At 39.9% G+C, this 21,445-nt stretch overlaps 1 protein-coding gene across 2 annotated transcripts in view; it reads right to left on the minus strand.

Annotated features, from left to right (window-relative positions):
- cfap54 (cilia and flagella associated 54) overlaps window positions 1-21,445 on the minus strand; it is a 23,093-nt gene continuing 1,648 nt past the window's right edge. Inside the window, exons 4-57 of one of the 2 annotated variants that reach the window (XM_085288986.1) lie at window positions 21,149-21,314; window positions 20,919-20,977; window positions 20,173-20,316; window positions 19,754-19,867; window positions 19,431-19,532; window positions 18,904-19,096; window positions 18,714-18,806; window positions 18,502-18,614; window positions 18,224-18,338; window positions 17,551-17,636; window positions 17,318-17,419; window positions 17,031-17,178; window positions 16,787-16,842; window positions 16,518-16,646; window positions 16,131-16,371; window positions 15,769-15,902; window positions 15,452-15,649; window positions 15,242-15,334; window positions 14,957-15,145; window positions 14,751-14,869; window positions 14,502-14,649; window positions 14,249-14,404; window positions 14,031-14,153; window positions 13,436-13,558; window positions 13,220-13,340; window positions 12,356-12,445; window positions 12,138-12,264; window positions 11,913-12,015; window positions 11,609-11,697; window positions 11,319-11,516; window positions 10,897-11,072; window positions 10,660-10,808; window positions 10,172-10,381; window positions 9,822-10,021; window positions 9,261-9,396; window positions 8,492-8,621; window positions 8,168-8,278; window positions 7,868-8,077; window positions 7,594-7,681; window positions 7,250-7,420; window positions 7,074-7,140; window positions 6,399-6,584; window positions 6,227-6,313; window positions 6,020-6,139; window positions 5,384-5,431; window positions 4,935-5,076; window positions 4,411-4,571; window positions 3,917-4,071; window positions 3,763-3,832; window positions 3,431-3,590; window positions 3,051-3,208; window positions 2,265-2,411; window positions 2,020-2,140; window positions 1-1,410 (exon numbers count right to left, since the gene is read on the minus strand). In XM_085288986.1, coding sequence (XP_085145112.1) covers window positions 1,352-1,410; window positions 2,020-2,140; window positions 2,265-2,411; window positions 3,051-3,208; window positions 3,431-3,590; window positions 3,763-3,832; window positions 3,917-4,071; window positions 4,411-4,571; window positions 4,935-5,076; window positions 5,384-5,431; window positions 6,020-6,139; window positions 6,227-6,313; window positions 6,399-6,584; window positions 7,074-7,140; window positions 7,250-7,420; window positions 7,594-7,681; window positions 7,868-8,077; window positions 8,168-8,278; window positions 8,492-8,621; window positions 9,261-9,396; window positions 9,822-10,021; window positions 10,172-10,381; window positions 10,660-10,808; window positions 10,897-11,072; window positions 11,319-11,516; window positions 11,609-11,697; window positions 11,913-12,015; window positions 12,138-12,264; window positions 12,356-12,445; window positions 13,220-13,340; window positions 13,436-13,558; window positions 14,031-14,153; window positions 14,249-14,404; window positions 14,502-14,649; window positions 14,751-14,869; window positions 14,957-15,145; window positions 15,242-15,334; window positions 15,452-15,649; window positions 15,769-15,902; window positions 16,131-16,371; window positions 16,518-16,646; window positions 16,787-16,842; window positions 17,031-17,178; window positions 17,318-17,419; window positions 17,551-17,636; window positions 18,224-18,338; window positions 18,502-18,614; window positions 18,714-18,806; window positions 18,904-19,096; window positions 19,431-19,532; window positions 19,754-19,867; window positions 20,173-20,316; window positions 20,919-20,977; window positions 21,149-21,314 — 7,134 coding nt within the window. In that variant the 3' untranslated portion in view covers window positions 1-1,351. Of the gene's footprint in view, window positions 1,411-2,019; window positions 2,141-2,264; window positions 2,412-3,050; window positions 3,209-3,430; window positions 3,591-3,762; window positions 3,833-3,916; window positions 4,072-4,410; window positions 4,572-4,934; window positions 5,077-5,383; window positions 5,432-6,019; window positions 6,140-6,226; window positions 6,314-6,398; window positions 6,585-7,073; window positions 7,141-7,249; window positions 7,421-7,593; window positions 7,682-7,867; window positions 8,078-8,167; window positions 8,330-8,491; window positions 8,622-9,260; window positions 9,397-9,821; window positions 10,022-10,171; window positions 10,382-10,659; window positions 10,809-10,896; window positions 11,073-11,318; window positions 11,517-11,608; window positions 11,698-11,912; window positions 12,016-12,137; window positions 12,265-12,355; window positions 12,446-13,219; window positions 13,341-13,435; window positions 13,559-14,030; window positions 14,154-14,248; window positions 14,405-14,501; window positions 14,650-14,750; window positions 14,870-14,956; window positions 15,146-15,241; window positions 15,335-15,451; window positions 15,650-15,768; window positions 15,903-16,130; window positions 16,372-16,517; window positions 16,647-16,786; window positions 16,843-17,030; window positions 17,179-17,317; window positions 17,420-17,550; window positions 17,637-18,223; window positions 18,339-18,501; window positions 18,615-18,713; window positions 18,807-18,903; window positions 19,097-19,430; window positions 19,533-19,753; window positions 19,868-20,172; window positions 20,317-20,918; window positions 20,978-21,148; window positions 21,315-21,445 lie in introns of both variants that reach the window. The other variant, XM_085288985.1, reaches the window with a different exon arrangement.

Consider the following 21,445-nt stretch of genomic DNA (forward strand, 5'->3'; position numbering starts at 1 on the left):
TTACGTTTTGTTTTTAGACACCTTCAGAACTGTTTAGGCCTTATAACTGACCTTAAAACTGGAGCTGCCAAAACCAATCAAGGCACCTCTCAGGATTTCTTTCTTTATCTGTCAAAGATCCTTTAGCCCTGTCGATTGACACGTTTGGGTCAGGTTCCCTGAGGTGTTGTCCTACCAGGAAAGGCTATCGTTATTAAGGGAGTGCAGTATTTAAGATGGCTTTAGCGTCAAAATCCAGCAAGGGGAAGACCCAAGGTTTCCCAGGGGAACAATGTATTTTAATAAGATAATCACTGTTTTTATTTTTCTGTCTGTGGTCAAAAGCTTGTGGCTGAATGGTGTACAAATGTTCACAGGAAAACAAAAATGAAAATCTTCCTAACTTTTAGTTACAATTATTTAAAAGGCAGAATTAATGTTTGGTGACACCTATTTTTGATACTCCTGATGCTTTGTTTGTATTGATGTTATTTGTGTGCTGAAATGAAATGAAAGATAGAAAGAGTGTGTAATTATAGCAGAAGAATATCCAGGTGAAGGTGCAACCCTGTTGTGAAACAAAAAAGAAAAGTCAATTCAGAGATTAAGGATTCCTTTTCTGACAGAAAGCACTTGTTACCCACACTTGATCAAAATATGAATACTTTTACTTATCTGTATCATTGCATTGCCATACCAAATAGTCGTCACTTAACATCTGTGTCCATCTTTTCAGAGATGTCTGGCTCCCATATTTCATACGTCAGTTTGAAACTACTCTTTTCTTTTGTGTTTTTTTTATTTGACCCATTTACTGATGCAGATAAACATACAAGAAGAACAACAAAAACTACACAGAGTTCTGGTAGCACCGTGTAGCTGTGGGGTAGCTTGCAGGGTTGGTGGTTCAAGCCTGTGCAATTTCACGCATAGTAGTGTCCTCGGACAAGACACCAAACCCATGGCTGATCTTTTTGGTGTGTGTGACTTGATAAATGAACATTTGCGTTTCATTTGCTTTGTAGATCTTTCAGTACCTTAGATTAAAAGGCGCTAAATTAATGCATACCATTTCATTTTATTCTAGACCTTAACTAAAAGTGACTTAAAATATCCAGAAATGCGAAACTATACAGTATTTTGGCTCTTATGTACTAAGTTGATAAAATAATGTGTTGCTACACAAACTTGTCCACAAGACTCTTGGTCTCCAGGAAAATAAAAGCCTTCAGCATCCATCTCTATCGTTAAATATGCACAAAAGATGCATTTAAGTAATTTAGGACTGGAGATGGTTGGATTGCTTGGAGATGAAATTGCTCGAGTCGCTCTCATTCTGGATAGAGTGGTGCAAAGTCTGCCTTGAAGTGGACTATGATGACTGGCTTGCAGAAACCTGTGTCTCCATTTTACTTTGACCCAGGATGTTGCCTGCAGAAAGCGATGCAGAAGATAGAATAATGACATTTCTAGACATTTATTCACAGAAAAATTACCCAAAATGTAGTAATTTAAACTTTTAATATTACTATTAGTTGGTAGTGATACTAACTAAATATTAGTAGTGATCTTCCTAACCTTCTAATGACAGCAAATTAAATATCTTAGTAATAGTAATTTAAAAAGATCACCTGGGGCTTCCAGTAAAGCCATTAAACAACGGAATATGTTTGTAAAATACTCAAAGTCTGAATAATAAATCCCTGATTTAAAAAACAGTGACCAGATCAATTAATGGTGAAGATTTTGGAAACAGAACATCATCTATGTCCTCAGTGAGTATAGTGTAAAATCCTAGGTGGGGGTTCACGATCCACACCTTCTGCATGAAATCCATTTTCAGAGATATTGAATTTTAAATTTCAAACTATGAACTTTTTATTTTTATTTTTTTGTTTGTTGCAGCATAGCTCTAAATACCAGGGCTGCCGTCTGCCTATCAGTCGCCTGGTCTGTAAATATATACTTTTAAAACTCATGACATTCATAAGACCAAGTTGTACTTTGTGGTGCATGATAAACAGAATGTTCCTCATTTACCAATTTGCAAACTGGTCTGGTTTAGTATGTTGAAGTATGGGAGGTAGATGTTTCTTGGTCCGGGAGGAAAGAGACGCATTTTTCCATCAACTAATTCCACACTTTCACCAAAATCACACAGCTGAAAGAAGAGGGGGAAAAAGATCAATGTTAATGTTATGATGTTATGCTTGTCTGCTTTCAGAATATACAGCGATAATATGATGTACACATATGTGTGTGTTAGTGTTTGTGTCTTCACTTGCCTGCTTTTTCAGCAGTTTCTGCATCAGCTGTAGAGGTGTGATACTCTGTGCCCCTCTTAAGTCACTGAGCAGCAAAGTGGCCTGAGCCAGCGTAATGACAGACTTCTGTGGCAAGCGTGTCCGTCCTGATAGCAGGCTCACTGCTTTCTACACACAGGGACAAACGGCGAATGCCGAGACTGTGATTACTTTAATTCACTGCACGTTCAGTGTAGCCATGCTGATAATTATATCACAAATACAGGCTCAATCCATGACGTCAAAAATCACACTTTCTAATGTGCACACTTCATTCGTTTTAATGAAGTCAAAAAAACAACAAGATTTTTGATCATGTGAGCCACCAACTCAAGAGTGTCCACGTTCTATTTCTAGTTTGAGAACAAAAGAGTGACTGCATTTACCTAAATCTAATCTCATTTAGCTTTTTTTCTTAGCTTTTTTATATTTACCTGCATTTATAAACAGTGACTAACAGCCACTGTCTCAGCAGACCAGAGAATGGGGTCTCTAACTGACCTCTGTCCCATTCTGCTGAACACAAGAATCTCTGGAACGTCTTGAGGGAGTTCTTCAAACTTGGATCACGTATAGACTGATCCGAATTATTCAAAGATCATGTATAAATCTAGGTTAAATCAAGGACTGCATGGCCTTGGAATTCAACCCATCAGACATGTACACCGCATGCTCTGGTCTCCTGCTCTGTTAATGCTTTTTTCAACACGTTACTTTTGTTGCAAAAAAGAATGAAAAAAATGTGTTTGTCTTTGTGTGCAATGGTACCTGCAGCATTGTCATGCTGTTGTCAGTCTTGCCTCTCCGGGCTTCCAGTCTGGCACCTTCGACCAACAGCAGGGCTTGAATGTCAAGGTCTCCCCACAGTGCACACTCATCAAGACCCTCCTGTAACACCCGGGCTGCTTCCTCATTAATGTTCTTACCTTGAAAAGATGGTGCCACATACATCGTAAATTAACAAAAAGTATAATAATAATAAAAATATTAGGAATATTAATAATTATAATAAAATTATAATGTGAAAAATGAGAAAGAGAAAGAGTTTGTGATCTTTTTTTAGTGACTGTAATAGTAATAATGTTTGTAGTAAGTTGTGGTACAATCCACCACTTTGAAAAAAAAAGACAGCAAACACATGACCAGACCTGGTAAAAGCTCAATGGTGCGAAGGTTGTGGGCAACCAAGCTGTTGACCAGAGCCAAGCGGCAATGTAACCACAGATGAACTCCAATCCTCTCACTGGCCTCAACTACTCCGGGACAGTCTCCATTCTGGGCATCTGACTCACCAAAATCTTTATCATCCTTAAGAAAGATCATGTATACAACAAATCATTTCTGCTGTCTTATTATGATTACTTAAAGAATTAAAATTCAATTCTGGTTGTAATGTAACAGTTGCTGTAACCAAGCATTCAAGGATCAACCTACTCGATTCTGTTAATGCTTTATATAAATATTTTGCCCAATCACTTACAGCCCAGGATCCTCTCACAGTCACAGGTGATGTTTGGAGCAGCTTCAAAGATGAAACTGCCGTGTCAAAGCTGAAGGGGGGGGGGGACATAAAAATGGTTAGGATAGGTAAGATATACACATGTACACAGTAGACATGCATAAAGTCATCGTACCAAAGTGCCGTATGTCCTTGTTGCATGTAGAGGTTGCCCTTTAGAAGATTGGATTCTATCGTCAGTTCCAGGGTTTCCATTTTGCACAAGGAATGAGATTCAAGCTGCTCTGAAATGGTGTTTAACCACGAGGAGGCACGTTCCAGCAAAAGGAACTGTAACAGAAGAGATGACAAATGGCAGAGAATTGACTTCATATTTCTTAAGGGTGTGCCTCACCTCATCCTACCCTGTACTTGTGAATGGATAATTATTTTACTAAGCCTGACATAATTCGGTCATATTGTTTTCATACATTTCAGTGAGGTTTTAGAAAGTCTTATCAAAAAGTCCGCGTAAATGTTACCTAAAGGACTACAAAAGCAGGAGAGGAATTCAGGAAAAAATATGTGGAATTATTGTGTGTTTTGGCATCGTTCACATTCTGCAGATCAACCTTGAGTCCTTTATTTACTGTGTGAAATACAGAAAACTTAAATTCCCAAGAGTCTTACCTTTATCCTTTCTGAGGTTAGATTCTTAGCATCAAGATTGAGAACTTTCTGCTCTCCTGTCTTTGGACAGCAGTCATCAGTGTCTGGACTGTCCTGCTCATCATCTTTTGGGTCCACCGAACAACTTGTTACGCTGATACAAACTTCTCCCTCCACAGAATCTGCAAAACATCCACACTTTTGAAATTTCACAATTGTAAAGCATCAAAACTGCCTCATCCTCAGCTTGTTCTATCACTGAAGTTGCTTTTAAAGAGAACTTGAACATTTAGGGCACAAATACAGAACAGTATATTTTAATGTGAGTGTATGCAAATTTATTACTCCCATAAAAAATGGACAAATCATCTTTTTAGATTGCAATTTTTTTGCTAACAGTCAGCACTATGTATACAATAATGTAATTTTTTCATGTGAACGCATATATTAAATGTGAGTTTAGAGTCAATTTTACCTCTAATCTTCTTGTTTAAATCACCTCAAACAGAAACAAAACAAAAGAAAGAATTATTCTTATTACAGACCTGGCACAGGATAGCCTGCGATAGCATTAGTAAGTGCCAGAACTAGTTGAACACGAGCAAGGTTAAATCTGAGGCACAGTGCTGGTCCATACAGGGTGCAGACTTCTGGAGTAAAGTCACAGTTCACAAGTTCCTCCAAAGCCTTAACACAAGCACCGCAAACACACAGATTACATTCATAAGAATCCAATGAAGTAGATCACTTTAGAGAGCATCTATTTAAAAGAAGTTGTATGCAGCTAAAAGAGCAGCACAAAGACAAAAAAGAGGTTAGTACAGTACTTGTGTATATATGTTTGTGACTTCATGTGCATATATCTGGTTAACTTGTATTTTCAAATTTGCCTGGAAGGCCAAAATGACAGGAATGGGCAAGGGGGTTGACCCAATTCAGTATGACTAAGAGACTTAAACTCTGAAGTGTGACTTTACAGTAATGTGGAGAATACCTCTGCATTGTCCAGAAGAGACTCGTTGCTACAGAATGTCTTTGTAGGCTGCACAAAAGAAAGCAAAAACATATGTGAAATTATGACATATATCCATCAGTTCTCTTATCAGGGTTGTGGGGAGAGCATGCAAACTCTACACAGAAAGGCTGCGACCTGGTGGTGGAGTCAAACTCAGGAATTTTTTGCTGTGAGGCAACAGTGCTAATCACTGTGCTATGAGAAAAACAGCATGTTGCAGTGTTTCAAATCAGTTTTTTACCACGTGATAACCAGAAGTTTGCAGTGCTCACAAGACAGACCAGCTCACAGTTTAAAACAGATATGACGGGCTTCCTGAGAGGGTACTGCACATGACATTTCAAGGAGAAGGCCAAAACTGCACAAGGCCAGAAGTGTAACTGAAATAATCTCAACAACAGTGAAATATTCCATATACACAAAAAAAACAATGTAATCATTACTATTACTATATTAAGAATTCCATATGGATGATTCCATAAGTTCAATGCATTAACAAAACCTTTCCCAGTACCAGGACAACAAAGGACACGAGTGTACTGAAAATGAAAAAAATGAAAATGTGGAAAGACACTGAAAATTCTCTTTCAGCTTCTAAAAACAAAATGCTCTTACTTGGACACAGGCACTGGCAATGTATTGTCCATGAGGCAGAAGGACACCTGTTCCACGTGTGAGCTGAACTGCGTCCTTCACAGCTTCAGCGAACAGACACAGTTCAGTAAGGGCACGTATCTGCAGAAAACACGCAGGTAGATTAGAAAATCCATCATGAAAGCAAAACACTTGAATACAAACACAGGAGAAACAACAAATTCTGACCTTCAATATTTTGCCTTTGACAGTGTGCTGTACGTCTCTGCACACAGTCCCAACAAAATGTAGATAGAGGGCTAGTGTAGGAAGCAGCTGAAATTACAAACACAACTTAACACAAAGCCAGTTATTTATCATAAGCACTGATGAATAGCGGGCAGTGTTTTTGTATGTGTACCATGATGCAGTAGCCAGTGGTTAAAAGCCAGTGGCAAATGAAGTTCAGGCTTGACACAGTTGTGCCGAGGTGAAGCCTGTGGGGTTCGGAGAAAAGGTCAACTCCAGGGAGCAACTCATCTCCGATGCTGTAGGAGGCGTACTGGAGGTCTGCCTGGGGTTGAGCCATGGAGCAACACAGCAAACTCTAAAGAAGGAAGCAAAAATGTGTAATAGACACTCCAGTCCACTGTGTCCACTTCATGCTTTGCCTCTCCAAAGCATGAAGTGGACACATGTGCAGAAGTTGCAGTAAGTTGTAATAACAGCAGAGGGAGATATTTTATTTCAAGACAACATTAAAACAATCAGGGGAAATCATTTACATAGACATTATTAACATATTTACATGTAAATACATATTAGGCACCTAGCTTAATCGTTTCTGGCGATTAAAGGCTCTAGAATGCACTTTATACAATTTTTGCTCACTACTGATGTCTTGGCCTAAATGTATTATCTCCCCCTGTTGGTAATGCAGCTTATGCATGCGTGTCCATTTCACCCTTTGGAGAGACAAAGAGAACTGGGTGTCTATTACATGCTTTGCCCTTGGCATGTAGGAATGAATGCATACGCATGCATACCTACATATTAAAACACGCAACAGTATATCTGCTCAAACCATGTGTTTTACCTTAAACAGGTAAGCAGACAGGAGACAGTACTTTGTCCGCTGGTTGATATCAGAAGTTAAGATAAACCTGCAGAACCAAAAAACATGCAGCAGGAGTTGGCGAAACCTAAAGGTGTATGCTTGGAAAACCCATGAAAAAACACATCAAGTCAATGATAAACCTCAGTGAAACCTACTGTGCTATCTTAGCGGTGACCACAGCCGCCTGCAGACATCCCCACATTCCAGCCTGCCTTAGAATTTCTTGCAGGGAGCCATTCCCAAGCGACGCGCCATCCCATTTCTCCAAAACACCTGAGCTCTTCAAGGCACAATCTACAGCTTTACTCCAGCATGAGTGAGCAGCTCTGGAAATAAAAAACACCAGGAATAAAATTCTTACCATAATAAATCATAAATTATGCCAATCTGAGTTTTGCTTTTGATAAAAGGTTGAAAATGCATTTAAATACAAGTAAATGCATTTAAATACAAGGCTGAAGACTTGTTCCAACACACTCGTGTACAACAGTTTGCTAACCGTGTGTTTCCACTGTAGAACTGCAGGTTTCCCAGTTCATGCAGAGCCAGAACTCTGAGGGAGTCACGGCTGTTAGCCTTCAGGTATTCTGAGGAAAAGGTGAATGATAATTATAAGGACAGTAAACCATCTGACCCACTGAAATATGTGCTCATATGTCTTCATCCTATATTGCTGTAAGGTCACTTAGTCTGCATTTGTTGATATTTGCCTTATTTATGTAAAATGTGCAATAAAAGTCTCGACAGTTTCTAAACATTTTTTGTTCTCGTACTTATAGAAGTGGAGTATGCAGAAATGATAGTCTGCAAGTGGTCACGGCTGATAGGCAAGCCATAGATAGCATCTGGAGTACTGTAGTCCTCCTCTGTCAGGTCACATGGTTGGATGTTTGGAGTGGGCATAACAACAGGACTGAAATTCACAAAGCTCGCTGAATGGCTGAGACCTCGGCTCCGACAATGCTGCGTCGGTATCATAAAACCTCACGAGGGACACAAGCAGTGCAAAAAGTATTAATTTAAAATACTGTGTGCGACATGTGTATGTGTTATTCAAACAGTGAAGAACTTACAGGGTTGTGTGTTTGCCAGAAGCAGCACAAGCAGTGAGCGACTGTGCTGGAACATCTGAAGACAATATGTTTTTTTCTCAAGAGCTTGATGATAACAGCTCAGCGTGTCCTCTACATCCAGTGGGACACAAACAAGGGACATGGAGTGCTGTATCTCTGCACCTTAAATATACAGCATGTACATGAAAATATGACACCTGCGCTGCTGCAATTGATAAGTTATTGTCTAACATTTAGTTCTTACTCTGGTATTTAGTCATTACTATTTACTGTACACAAACCAGTGTTAACATTATTTTAGATGAGCTGTTTGGCTGTGTAAACCTGTAAGATCAACCGCTTCTCGAGGAATCGAGTTTGTCAGTGCTGCTTTTTTGTGAAGGTGCCGTTTCTGTGCGGCGTGATGGATCCGACCACTGAGAAGCTGGCAGCCTGCATAACTTTTATTGGTCACCTGAAAAGCATAGTATACACTCATTTACTGCACAATACAGACAATGCAAGATTGTAGACACAAGAGATTAATTAAGGACTGCAACTAGAACAAACATAGATTCCGTGGTGCTGTGAGTTATGAGATATTTAACTGAAATAATTTAAGTTTTTCAAATATTCCACAATATTTCTGTATAAAACCATTTGTACTGCCTTAGTTTTACTTCTTACACTTTGATTTTAACCAACACATTATGACCGGTACTATAGCCCCTTTCTACTCAAAGAGCGTCCCACTAAAATCTCATTCACACACATTCATAAGGTGCTTTTAGCTATACCTAAGCATTTATTTCTAATATTCACACACACTCACACTCTGATAAATGCATCAGGGGCAACTTTGGTTTCTCCAAGAATATCTTGACACATGGACAGGAGGAGTCTGAGGTTGATTTAAAGGTGGTATCTCAGGTGGTAGCTACGTGAGCCACAGTTACAATAAATGGGAGTGTAAATGGTAAATAGACCAGCACTTTTCTACTTTATCTGAGAACTCAAAGCGCTTTACACGACTTGCCTCATTCACCCATGCACACGAGCACTTTTTTTTTTGCTATGCTTTGTGTGTGCGTTTCTGTGTATGGGTCTGTGCTACCTCTTTTCCAGTGGCCTTCTGTGTGTTGACATGGTGTGGCTGTGGGACTGAAGGGCCTCCAAAAGAGTTTATTCTTTCAAGTAACATCCTCTGGGCGTGGACAAGCAGAGGAGTTACGATAACAGTATACCGATCCCTAGTATCATTACATAGATGGAAACAAACACACAAAACATTGTCAGGAACATAGATTGTGAGGAACTAAATGTCTTGGTCATTAACAAGTGAAAAAACACAGTATTCATCAAGTTTCTCTATATTACATGATTTTGAGTTTTCCTGGTTTCTTATGGTGAATTTATGTTTCATGCAAAGTACAACAACCCCAATCAAATCTCCTGCAATGCCAAGATCTCAAAGAGCATTTGATTTACTTCTCCCTAACAAATGTTTCTATTTGTAATAAGTCTTATAGAAGACCTGAGAGGAGGACATGCAGAGGGTTGATGTGATAGATTAGGATCCATGGGATAGGTTTAGATGGAGGCAGATAATCCACTGTTGCAGCCACTAACAGAAGCAGCCAAAAGAAGAAGAAGATTTGTAGTACGTCTTATTCACCGTGTGTATGAGTTGAAAAGTAAAGCAAAGTGGGCCAGGCTTTCCCACTTGCCACTGTCATGGAGCCACTCAAGAGTGTGCAACACCAACGTGCGGACCCAACGCAGATCCACCTGGGTGCTGTCATCAAGTGGGACTGAGAAGTGGAGACTGGACTCTAGCTCATCTTCAGTCAAGTCACTGCCATACAAACTCCAGAGCTAGCAGGGGCAGAAATGCAGATGAAAATGTAAAAGTACACATAGTGACATGTAAGCTGTGGTTTTGTCTTTATACTTTCCTAGGAATAAAACTATGTGCAAGTTTTTAGAAAGCAGCTATTAGTACAAATAGCAATATGTGAAGCTCACCCCTAGTTTTTGCAGCATGTCCATGATAAAGTCAGTGGCCAGCACCAGCAGTGGGGTGAGAATACTGTGCAGCTGTTCTGCTGTAATCGTACATGGAGTTTCAAGCTGAGCAGCTCTCTGTACAAGGACAGTGATTCTGCAGCTTTGGTCCCACAGTGTCTGACACACACACTGCAGAGTGGTCCAGTGGTTGCCACGATGAGCCAACACCTGGAAAATAATGAACAGTATTAGATATGAGTACATCAGAGGGACAGCTCAGGTTGGACTGTAAGTTGTGCAGAGGAGGGGGAGTGGATATACTGGACAAAGGCTGTTGAAGAAGGAGGAAAAGAGGAAGACCACAGAGAATATTCACGTATGTAGTGAAGGAGGACATGCAGAGGGTTGGTGTAACACAGGAGGATGCTGGGGTTGGAGTTGGATGTAGATGTAAAGTCACTGTAAAGTCATATATAAGTTTACATCCACATATGTATCAATGGTACCATCGCTCTCCGGAGATGCACAGCAACTTTGTTAATTGACTCCAGCAGTGTGGCACCAGTGCACCTCTGTGCCTCCATCTGCTGTTCCACAGAATGAGGAGAGCCCTCTCCCTCCTTACATCTGTCCTCTGCGACAGAGCCATCAACTGCTACAACAGATTAAGACAAATGTTGACAGACAGACCAGATGCTAGCTTTTCTCTTCACTTTATTTTCCGTGTGCCTTTTTCTTCTTACCATCCTTTCTTCCTCTATCTTTGTGAGCTGTCATCACATAGTCCATGTGATCAGATGAGTCTTCATGTAAAACAGCTTCATTTGAAGACTCCAACTCATGTTGCTGCGAGTTGTTCCTCCATACCAGGACACCAGAGTAAGCCAGAGAAAAACACAAAGGGTGAAACTGGCTGTATCTGTTAAAAGAACAAACAGTGCAGGACATTTTATAATTAGTCAACCATGTGAAGTACTACAGTATCTCAGCTCAGATAATACACATAAAAGTAAATACATTGCCACCCAAAAACAAGGCAAAGCTGCTTAGCATCAATCAGAAAAATGTTGTTTCTTAGTGTTTGTATTCAGTGTGAGTCTTTTATTACAAAGAGAAAAAAAAATGAAAAAGTAAAGAATAATATCTGGCATCTCTGTGTGTGAACCTCTGCTCCAGGTCTCCTCTGTGTTGTTGGGGCAGACGCTGGTAAAACACTGCTAAATGGGCCTGAGCCATGTAGTAGTTCAGGTGTGATCTCCACACCCTCTCCACAGCGCAAGTGTGCCTCAGCTGTAGCCTCTTCTTTTGGCGCTGCATCACAGATGAAATCATAGCAAGCAAGTTCTCCATAGCCAGCACTTCCCTACAAACATGAACACACTTATTATATATGGACTTACAGAAATGATCAAGAAACCTCCTGAAAACAGAAAAACAAAAACACAGATACTCTACCTGTGAGTCCTCATTTTCAAAAGCATATTCTGTGCCAGTTTATGCTTTGCTTGCTTTCTTGTATCATCATGTGAAGAAGCGTTCTTGTGCTGTTTAAAGGGCAGCACATGTTATTGTTTTTAGTTGATATTGCAGCAACAAAGTAAAAACAAAGTTTTCTCTCAAGTCGCAGCATAATTTTGGCACTAAAACTGAGCCTGGTGAGCCAAAGATTCAGAGATGTAATGTACATTTTTGTCAGTGTAACTCAGATATTTCCTGCCCTTATTAACTACATGCATGTGTGCACATGTTGTATCATCACCTGGGAGGTTTCGTTTCCTTTTGCATTCTGGTTTCCACTTCTTTTTCTAATCTGACCGTGCCCCTCCAAACATTTAGTGGACAGTACCATCGCCTCGTCACGGCTGCCAAAGAGAAAACTATTCACGAACTTTACTTAATGAAACTGACATTCATATCTTTCTGATATCTTTAGGTGTCTTTAGCTTTTAAAAATATATTGAAGAGCTTTATATTAAAAGCACACCTGGAAAGAAACTGAAACATGCTCTGCCCCCATTCCAACACAAGGTCTATGTGGCCTTCTTTCATGGTTCTTTGGAGTAGCAGTGCAGCAAACTCAGTAAAATACACCTTGCGTCGGAGTTTCATTACTATCAAGGACACACACACACGAACAAACCTACGAATTAGCAATACTAATAATTACGTCATAAAAAAAATATGAAAGACTATACAGCTTACCGTGCATGTAGGCATCCTTTAATGTGCCACTGGAGATCAGCTCGTACAATAAGTTTGGATCTTCTGAGACGGTTAGTGTCTGAGAAGTCTCTGGAAAAATATATGAAAAAATACATAGAAATCAGTCCAAAAATTACAGGATTTATAACAAAAATGCAAACTTTCTTCTATAAGCATTACTGTGCAAAAATCTTGTGCCATCCCTCATTTCTTCCTGATTTGTTTCAAAGAGTCAACCTTGTAATTTTTTAAGTGTTGTTGAACAACACCCGAGGCTTTCTGAAGGGTTTTGGACATTGGCTATTTTGTCACTCATTTTCAGTCTAGTGCTTGTACATGACCATTTTCAGAAAATGCTTTTATTAAGCCACATACGACTTGGCAAATAATTTTAAATTGTATCTTTTCCAGATGCTTATCATCTGGAAAGCATCATTTTTCAGGATAGCAACGATCCCAAACACATCGTCAATGCAGTAAGGGCTGAATAGAAAAACACAATATCACTAATGGATTGGCTTTTCCTCAACATTACTGAATCAGTGTAGGGTCATGTTGACAGGGAACAGAACAAAAGGCAGATAACATCCAGAGAAGAGCTTTGAATGTCCTTCAAGAAGCTCGGAGAACGATTCCTGAATTCCTGACTACTTACAAATCACAAGAAAGCCTCCCCAAGAGAGTTTAGGCTGTGTTGAAGAATAAAGATGTTCATTATTTACTATATTTCAGTGTATGTTTCCACATTTCACTAAATTACTGCACCAATTTCCCATTTACGTACCAAAATACAAAGAAATAAGGAATGGTTTGAGACTTTTGCACACCACTAACAGGACCAGTGTGAGTACATGTGTTTATTACCAGGCTCTGGGGTGTGTGTTCCTTTTGAAACTGTTATTTTCTTGTTCTTTCTTTCCAGTGCCTTCAGCTGACGACTTATTTTCATCTCACTCTTGACTGTGGCTTGATCTGCCGTTTTACGCTATACACATGGAAATGCACAAAAATGCTAGAAGTCGTACTTTACTTAAGTATATACATAATATATCACAACAGCATCCAGAAAACAGCTCTTACACCCTCAGATTGATTGGTGAGTCTCCTAATCTGCAGCTGGGCATGATAGACATCCTGAAGTAGCCTGCAGCCACAGTCCATCAGTGCTTTGGCCATCTCGTGTTTCCTGAGCACACGCAACGTCTGTCAGGAAGAACAGAAGAGTTCCCAGTTAGTTTGCACAAAGTTTTGATTTTATTCTTATTTTAAATTCCATGTGAGTCACTGTAAATGTAAGTAAAAGTCAACACAAAATAATAAATACACAAATGGATTGGCATTGTAGCATGGTCTCAAACTATACAAAAAGATTTTATGTAGTGGTAAATCCAACGGAGCGCTGTCAACCAATATGCAGTGCAAATATATACATGCAAACAATGAGTGCAAGAAGTAATCAAAACTTTTATGTATAACACTTTAAAACTTGTGCATACAATTAGAAAAGGTTATCTATTTGTACGCACATTAACATGAACACTATGTGCACGCACGCACGCACGCACACACACACACACACACACACACACACACACACACACACACACACACACACACACACACACACACACACACACACACACACACACACACACACACACACACACACACACACCTTTGCCAGGTAGTAGGTGATGCAGGCTATCATGTGGATAAAAGATTCTGAGGTGTTTCCAGTCCATTTTTGTTTTAGAAGACCTGAATTCTCCTCCAAAACCATCAAGCATTTTTTTAGTACCTAAACACCAGAACACAAACAGAGGTATGATTATTCATTTATAGTTCTTACTATGTTATACTGTTAATACTTTTATGGACGTGGTGGTTGCATACTTGCACCACAGAGTCACAAGTAATCTGATGGAACATTATAGGTGCCAGGAGCCCGTAGCAGCTAACTGCAGCCTGCAAAGCAGCAGCCGCATCATTCAAACACATCGCCAAGTCCATGGCCACCAGCATTCGCTTGCATTCTTCCAGTCTGGCTTCCTGCGTACAAACAGGAAGAGCATTCCATTTAGAAAATGCAAAATAAGTGTATAAGTTAGTGTCACTGCACAGTGCTCAACAAGACTCAGGTATTTACTTTTTCCCAGATAAATGGTCCATTGTCACTGAATGAGTCCCAATAGAGTGATCCCTGCTGAATGTTGATCTCTGTCTCTATGAAGATGGACGTGAGAAACAGCTGACACAAGTGAAGAGAGGAGTACTGCAGGATTTCTTTGCGTAGTCTTTAGCATGATAAATGAAGACAGAGTAGGAGGTAAGTAAATACAAAACAAAAAAGAAAATTCCTTGACAGGTACTGTGTGGTGTGTGTTTCCCTCCTCACCCTGTGGTGGCTAGTCTACCCTCTGTGCTGTTGGACTCACTGTCAGGGTAGGTGCAGTGGCTCCAAAGTTCTCTGCAGGCTCTTTTTGCTATAGCATACTGCTCTGTCTGAAAAGCCACCTGAGGAAAAAGTCAACAAGGCTAAAAACATAGCCCAAACCTTTCTCTGTCTACTTGGTACAGGTGTAGAGTAGCTTGAAATTGTACCTTAGCCAAATGAGCCCAAGCAGAGAGCAGTGGTACAGGCATGGATGCCAACAGTGGTAATGTTGTCCCCCCTATAGTGCTGCCCAGTAGCTCTCCCTGACTGTTGTATGCTGCAACAGCAAACACATACTTCTGATTGGGCTCCAGACCCTCCACCCTCAGCACACACTCACCAGATACAGCAGGTACCTTGAAACAAAATCATATACACAGAGGTAAGTGATAATGACAAAAATGAGTTTCACTACACTTGATATTCTTCTTCTGTGAAGAAATAAACTGCACCATATTTCCAGTTCCTGGCAGGCTGCAGTCTCCAAGCCGGACTTTCCGGTTTATGCCCTCAGCTACCCGACTGCAAAGCTGGTACCAGCACACCTCAAAGGAAACAAAAGAGGAAAGATTTCAAAAAGTGTTGAACATGTGTGGATTATTTGCTCACTGTTAGGTTATTAAGATTAGTAAAATGATGGCCTAATTAAATGTAAATCTCACTTGTCCCTCTAAGTTATGAGGTGCTGGGGCAAAGGTCATGGAGTGGTTGTTGCGTGAGAGTAGGACAGGAGGAGGTGGAGGGCTCTGTCCGTCCTCCTTGATTACTTTGCCTTTATCTTCAGATGTAGTATTAGGAGTTGAGGACATGTACACTTTTCTCTCCTCCATACCTGCTTTCTCTATGAGGGTAGCAGCATCCTATCAACAGCGCACAGCAGTATAATTTTCACATGTCCTTAAAACTAATATTAAACACCACTAAGTCAAAATGTGGCTATAATCAACCAAATGTCGTGAAAGTATTCTGCTTGTTTAACCTCCAGCAGACTTTTGGTTTCACTGATGTCACTTTGTTCCATGTTGTTGTACACCAGCAAAGCTTTCTGGATCAGGAACAGAGCTTTGGACACCTTGTTTTTTTTGATCCGGTCCAACAGTTCAGACTCTACAACTAAACAAAGACAGTTTACTCACAATTTATATTATATTCAGACATACAACTTGTCGGTAAGCATATGTATTTAATTCCCTCTAACTATGATTTACTGTTGCCAGATTTTAACTTCTGTTTATAAATGTGCAAGTGTGAAGTAGCAATATTTTGCCATTTCAGTCAGTGCAGAGCTTAAACTACTTGTCCAAAATCACTGGTGAGTAAAACCACCAGAACAACTCTGACCTGCATTTAGCTGCAGCAACTTGAGGGAAGCCCTGTGGAGGATAATGTCCAACTCTAGGTGGAGATCTTTGATCAGAAGATACGTGCATGTGGCTTCAGTTTGTCGACAGCCATTAAAGTCAGATTCTGTTTGAGTTTCCACCTCTCCTTTTTTCAGATTTACTTCATCGTCTTCATTTCTGTGTTTTGATGATTTTGGAGAGGTTGTGGAAAAAGCCGATGACTGGAGGGGACAAAATTTCTATCAGAAGAAGAACACATGCAATTTAAAAAAACAAAACGAAAAACTGCATGCCCATACAAGATTTAGTAAATAAACTCAGTAAATGTGAGAAAGAATATTTACCAACATGCTAGAAATGCGTGTGGGACAAGATGACTGTGTACCTGCATGAACGCAAAGTCAGTGAAAGCTGAGCAGTCCTGGGGGGCCAGCGTAGCCGCACCCTTTGCCAAAGCTTCGAGACCCCTCTTTACCACCTCACACACTTTCTGAAGCAGCTCTGTGCTTGAACTCTGCAAACACAAACACACATATAAAAAGTTCACTTCATACTTTCAGTAAACAAGAGACAGGACACTGCCCAATAGCACCATGCAGTATGATGTCATTTGTTCACATTTTGATGGTATGCCCAACCAGTCTATTTACATACCTCAAGAATAGAGAAAGAGTTTGGCTTTGCATCATCACAGTCTCTTTCGCAAACTGCTGGAGATAAGACATGAGAATAAAAATATTCTCAAAGCTTTGGTTTGTGTCTGTAGTGCATGTTCGTATGCGTATGCATACGTATGTGTTTGTGACGGTGCAAGATCAAATAGATACAGTACAAACAACAATAGCTTTAAATCTCCAGCAGACCGTAACAGAGCAAGTGGCAGAAAATAACCTCGCACCTGACGTTGAAGTTTCAAGAAAATATTCAGCTGCATTCTCAAGCAGCATGCCCAGTGTGTGGCTCATCTCTGCTATCATGATACAGTCAACAGCTGCCAGGTCACAGGTGAGGGCCACCTCATACAACACATAAAGACACCACAACCACTGCAAAAATAGATTTACAAACAGCAAAAAAGACAAATGAACAGAACAATGAAAATTCATGAATGTACTATGCAAAGTTTTATATTTAACAGCAATAAAGTCGGAAGCGGCCGCAGGAAATGTTTTTTTGAACACATACCTTGTCATGATTTTGCAGAGGATCTCTCTGTATCACCGCTTTCATCTTACCCCACAGGAACAACACAATATCCAAAATCAGGTCTGCATCTGGCTGCACCTCCTACACAGACACAAACACACACAGCTTAAATGCTTATAAATCTCCTCCTCTGAATTCTAACTTTAGCCTGAACCCTAATCCTTTATCCTCAACACAAACACCTGCAAACAGTACGTGGCATAGAAACTTACAGGAGCAGAATCACAGACGGACTTGTGAAGGGTTTCTACCAGATCCATCAGTTTATCACTCATAGAAAGTGAAGCCTTATGTTGGTCTGTGGAAACATAAAAGAACATGACCACTTTATATTGTGATTGCTGAGATTAGTTTGGAATAATCTGAGGAACCAAAGCTCACCACTGACCACCATACTAACAATTAATCAATGTTTAGTACATTATTTGACCTAAAAACATCACGAAAAAATAGATCCAGACATGTTTTGCAGTTGACATTTCTCATATGTACTCTATTTGATTTAGGTAAGTGGTGATCCCTGGACAGAAGTTACATAATACCTACTTGCTTTCAGTGAAATATCTAAACCTTTACCAGCTCTATTCTCACAATATTGATTGAACATTACTCAGACTTTGTGCTAGCATGCTGAATTTTTAGCTGATTTGAAAAATTAGATTCCAGATATACTAATCTGCTGGCTAATTTTGATAAAAACTGGATGTATTACATGCGGTAAAAATACTGATAAACTCTGTAGCAGCTTAAAAGCACAAAATTCAAGGACAGGGAGGCAGAAAGCTATTTAATGAATCCTTTATTAATAAGGTTTATTTTTCAAAATAAAAGTTTGGAGCCTGAAAAATTTAATAAGTCTGTATGTGGCAGATTTAATATTGCTACCTTTGCTTGTGATGTCTTCTTTAGGAGGGCTCCTCTGGGTAGACAGCAAAATGTTGAAACTGTGAAGCAAAGCAAGCTCCTGCTTTCCCCTCCTGAATGATTGGCCATCCAAACTCTGTGATTAGAGAAAGCCAAATTAAATAAAAACTTCCCTGATGATCATTCAAACAGTGGAAGCCCCAAACCGAATCATCAATCTTGAAATGCATGTGAAACCTGATGTATTCCACTTTTCTCATTAATATGAATTAAAGCATTTTTGCTTGTGTGCTACTTACAGTCAAAACCTGCAGCATCTCTGTGCTGAGTTCAGTAAATGCATCCTGCTGCTTGTACTGAAACAGCAGTTTGATGAACCTCACTGCAGACATGACGGGTATTTTGTTTTCTCCTAGCAACACAACACATCTCCTTATCTCATACTGACTTTTAAAGCAATGCACAAAACAAACACACATGCTCATTGTAATAAAGGACCAAAATGACTCACCTGAAATGGCTAAATCTATCAGAGTCGAATTCTGTGTCAGTACAAGAGGAGACAGGCACGGGTGGTCATCATACCTCTGCTCACCAGTGACACCTTGACAGACACGGCCATACATGTACATTACCCACTCAGAATCCCTCACCTTACTGAAATCACAAAATGTTTTTTATTGTGTACTTGTTTCACTAACCAGATAACAAACTAATTCCAGCAGACAGGAGTTCCAGGTAGACCTCTTGTAGCTCCGGATCTTCAGGCATTCTCATTTGAAGTGGCCGCGTGTTGCTGTCCCAGAGTGCTTCCAAAATGCCCAGGAACTGTGCTGCACTGCACTCAAACAAGCCTGTTAGCAGGCGCTCTGTTGGGGTACGAGGCCATGGCACCTACAGTACACACACATAGGCATGTGATTTTAGTTACAACACCGACTCACAACATTAGATTTCCTTAGAAGCAAACAGGTTGTAAAAAACAAACAGAACTAAAACAGAAATCTAGGGTTCAAACAATTAAACTATATGGCACGGGGTTATTTAATTATTATTATTATTATTAAAGAAATCCAACAAAGGCAATGCATAGAGTGATAGAAGATTTAAAGGTGATAACACAGTATACAGCGTTAAACAACTAACAAGAGCCCCTAAATTATACTGCATTTAAAAGTAAGAATTAACATTAAATATGATGATATGGCAGTAAAGCAGATCCCATTACATTAGGTATGTCCTTCAGGGTGCTTTTGATTTTGGTCTTGTACAGGGTTTTGGGTCTCTTTCGGGTCTCAAATGCTGCTCGCTTGAAAATCATGGCACCAAGCTGAAAAACAGAACGCTCTCAATCACCTTTCATATGTTAACCAAAGAAGAGCACATCAATACTGTAAAACACTGACAAGGTAAGTAAGCTTCTTCAGAAGTGACTATATTCAGTTGTGAGCATGTAAGTATGGAAATTGCTGTATCTAACACACTGAGAAACAACAGCATTTTATCACAACAACATAGTGTGCTGATGTATCTCAAGGACAAGTTTCTTGCCTTGATGGAGGCATCTTTGTAAGCTCTCTGAGTCTCTCTGGTGGCAGGAACTTCACTGTGCTCCCCGAGTTTTGCTAATTCATTGATTTTTCCAAGGGCTCTCCGGGCAAATTCCTGAGAGCATTTGAGGACACACAAATCCAATTAACTTTTATTGCAACAATATGATGGTTAAATAAACTATACAAACAAATGTAGTTAGCAAATATACTCATGGGTTAACCATACCAGCAAGACTTTCTTTTTGTACAGTCAAGTGTGAGGAATAATTTAGTGCCTTGTGCTGATTAACAGCAGGCAGGCTAAGGAAATTACATAAAGATCAACACCAAGTTACAATTAGCATTTATTACTGATTAGATCAGCCTGTGATGGATCAAATCGTGTATTTGTAGGTGTCTGACGCTGACGTATTTCACCTCCGCCTGCACCTCAGCATGGTTGTCATAGTAACACTGGCAGACGGCACAGTAGAGTGTGACGATCACTGGCAGATACTTAGCTGTCATCAGAGGGATGGACAACTCCAAACTGATGCTTGCCCACAGGAGGTACTCCAGTGCCTGAATAGGATGACAAATGGCGGCTGTGAGTATCACAAAGTATTAAAAAGACAACTACACAATTTTATTATACACTACATTCATTATATAACAATATTACACAGATTTAGTTGTGTGTTCTGCAATGTGCAGAGGCTCAATCAACTAAAACTGAAATATTGTCACTCACGATCAGTCCAAAGCCATATTCCAACATTCAGTTAGACATTCAGTCTCTGTCACACATGATTTTCTCACCATCCTTCATGTTTTTATTTTCCTTTAGGGCAGGGGTGTCAAACTCATTTCACATCGTGGGCCAGATACAGCCCACTTTGACTGAGTAAAAAAAACTTGGAACTTGTTTGCTTATCTACTGCTTACTTTGATGTACGGTAGTATGAATGGCAATAGATGAGGTCTTTATCATTAGGAAAAGTTGTAAAACTTACAAATCACAGTTAAAAACCCCAAATGTATGCCTTTCTTCACATTTTTTAAAGTAACCCAGTGGGCCAGATCGGAGACCTTGACAGGCTGATTTTGGCCTGTGAGCCTTATGTTTGACATCCCTGCTTTAGGAATGAGTAGCAGAAGTGAAAAGTGGCAGGAGTGAACAGTACCTGCGCACTGCACTGCATAGTCATCAAATAACGGCAGACATTGTAAATGTGTAATGAACCTGGATGACAAGAGATAGAAATACATTACTACTTAATACAATAGTAGATAAACAGTTTATGAACAGTTCATTTTCATTTTTATCTTCAAATTTTGAGAGCTCAATTTGTTCTACCAAGATTACTCCTAGATAGAAATATCACACTGAATTATACAAGTTCTTCTAATATACCATTATATATCTGCCAGTAGAGGTGCTCGTGTTGCTGAAATGCCTGCATCATGGTCCTCATGAAGTTCAGCACACGCAGCAGTTTACAGAGCCCCTTTTGGCTGAGGAAACTGTGCTGTCTCTCCAGCTCAAATATACACAGGGCACAGCCCTGCATGGCACGTACCTGTACACACACAGACACAAACACACACATATAGAGGACAGACACACAGGCACAGACACATGGATACATACAGAATAATAGCAGATTTTTAACAAAAATGTCTCAAAATGTCAATGACCTCAGCCAATGTA

The sequence above is a fragment of the Mchenga conophoros genome, linkage group LG10 (assembly GCF_057382185.1).
Source record: "Mchenga conophoros isolate Kocher_MC1m ecotype Shallow Benthic linkage group LG10, M_conophoros_male_GT1.1, whole genome shotgun sequence".
NCBI classification, from domain to species: domain Eukaryota; kingdom Metazoa; phylum Chordata; class Actinopteri; order Cichliformes; family Cichlidae; genus Mchenga; species Mchenga conophoros.